The sequence below is a fragment of the Bos indicus genome, chromosome 8, assembly GCF_029378745.1.
Source record: "Bos indicus isolate NIAB-ARS_2022 breed Sahiwal x Tharparkar chromosome 8, NIAB-ARS_B.indTharparkar_mat_pri_1.0, whole genome shotgun sequence".
Taxonomy (NCBI): domain Eukaryota; kingdom Metazoa; phylum Chordata; class Mammalia; order Artiodactyla; family Bovidae; genus Bos; species Bos indicus.
Genome location: NC_091767.1, coordinates 54579447 through 54581049, shown reverse-complemented (window position 1 = coordinate 54581049; position 1603 = coordinate 54579447). Strand labels below are relative to the sequence as shown.

Genomic DNA, 1603 nt, shown 5'->3' with positions numbered 1-1603 from the left:
TTAAGTCTGTCATTTTTATTTTGTAATTTTCTCTATTAAATATTTAGTAAGCTAATTATAATGTAAATAGCTAAGCAAGCATGGATAACTTTTATGTATTATTGCAAATAAAGACTTAGTAATTTCATTTCCTAACATTAAAAAAACTTAATTACAAGCTAATATTTTTAAACTATTATTCAAAATACATATCAAAAGTGTTTTGTTCTTTTCTGTGTCTAGACAGACTTCCTTTGTTTCTTTAATTCACACAGACCGAACAATTTTTTTTTTTTTTTTTTAGATATTTGAAATACAACTTTATTCTGATTCTAAACAAAAAGGAATGGGAATGACAGTAACAAACAAGATTCCACCTCTCAATATTGTCATATGACTACAGCAGTCTTATATTTGAAACTCAAGGAGGAAACAACTGTGTCCCAAAACACCTAAATATGCAGGTCCAAAAAATGAAGGTATTTTTTTTTTTAACTGACCCATTCACTCCAAAGCCTATCCATCTCCTTCAGCATCCAGAGATTAAGCACATGTTCTGCTTAGCTATATAATAAAGTGGCAAACACACCACACCACTGACATCACAGGACAGTTGCCTATAAAACTCGCCTTCTGACGCTGGGCCCCAGCTTCACTTTCTCACAGGTCATCATCTTCATCCGGGAGAGCAGTTGTCTGAGCAGCCTCTGAATCGTGCTCATACCGTGCTGCCAAAGCGAGGTCCATGACCACCTCTGGCGGGGCAAGAGCAGACACGGCGACAAATTCCAAGTTAGGGTCTCCAATCAGTTTTCTAGCAAGTAAGAAGAAGGGCTTTTCAAAGCTATAGTTACTTTTGGCAGAAATGTCATAGTACTGAAGATTCTTCTTTCGGTGGAAGACGATTGACTTTGCCTTAACCTTTTTGTCCTTAATATCCACTTTGTTGCCACACAACACAGTTGGGATGTCCTCCCACACTCGTACCAGATCTCTATGCCAGTTAGGCACATTCTTGTAAGTAACTCTTGATGTTACGTCAAACATTATAACGGCACACTGAACTTGTATATAATAGCCATCTCTCAGTCCACCAAATTTCTCCTGACCAGCTGTATCCCATACAGTGAACTTAATCTGTCCTCTGTTGGTATGGAACACAAGAGGATGGACCTCAACACCCAAGGTAGCTACATACTTCTTCTCAAATTCACCAGTCAGACGACGCTTCACGAATGTAGTTTTTCCAGTACCACCATCACCAACCAAAACAAGTTTGAACTGAACTTGGGGTTCTCCTTGGGCAGCCATCATGATGTTACTTCCAGAAGCATCTCTGTGCCCGTCTGACTGAGCCAGACTGAACAATATGGTCACATATAGCTTACATACTGTATATCTAGCCTCAGAAGGAGAGGGAGAGAGGGGACGAGAGAGTAAATTTCTTGACCTCCAGTGTGAAATTTCCTAGGAAAGAAATTCAATTAGACTGACTGGATCAGGAGTCTTAAGATGAGCCCATACACTGCGGCAAAAACTTTGGAGTCACACAAAAATAATTCGAAGAGGTGATATTCTTGAAAATGTTACTTCTTCTATTCCTTTCTGGTGAGTCATAGAGCTT

At 38.9% G+C, this 1603-nt stretch overlaps 1 protein-coding gene across 1 annotated transcript; it reads right to left on the bottom strand.

The window, feature by feature from the left end:
* Nucleotides 1-291: 291 nt before the first annotated feature.
* On the bottom strand, nucleotides 292-1327 carry LOC109562689 (GTP-binding nuclear protein Ran-like). The gene has a single exon (XM_019965708.2). It carries the CDS (start codon nucleotides 1291-1293, stop codon nucleotides 640-642), a length of 654 nt encoding a protein of 217 aa, XP_019821267.1. The 5' UTR covers nucleotides 1294-1327; the 3' UTR covers nucleotides 292-639.
* Nucleotides 1328-1603: the final 276 nt, after the last annotated feature.

Excerpts from the sequence above, each read along its gene's own strand:
- LOC109562689 (XM_019965708.2), bottom strand. The coding sequence starts at position 1,293 with ATGATGGCTGCCCAAGGAGAACCCCAAGTTCAGTTCAAACTTGTTTTG.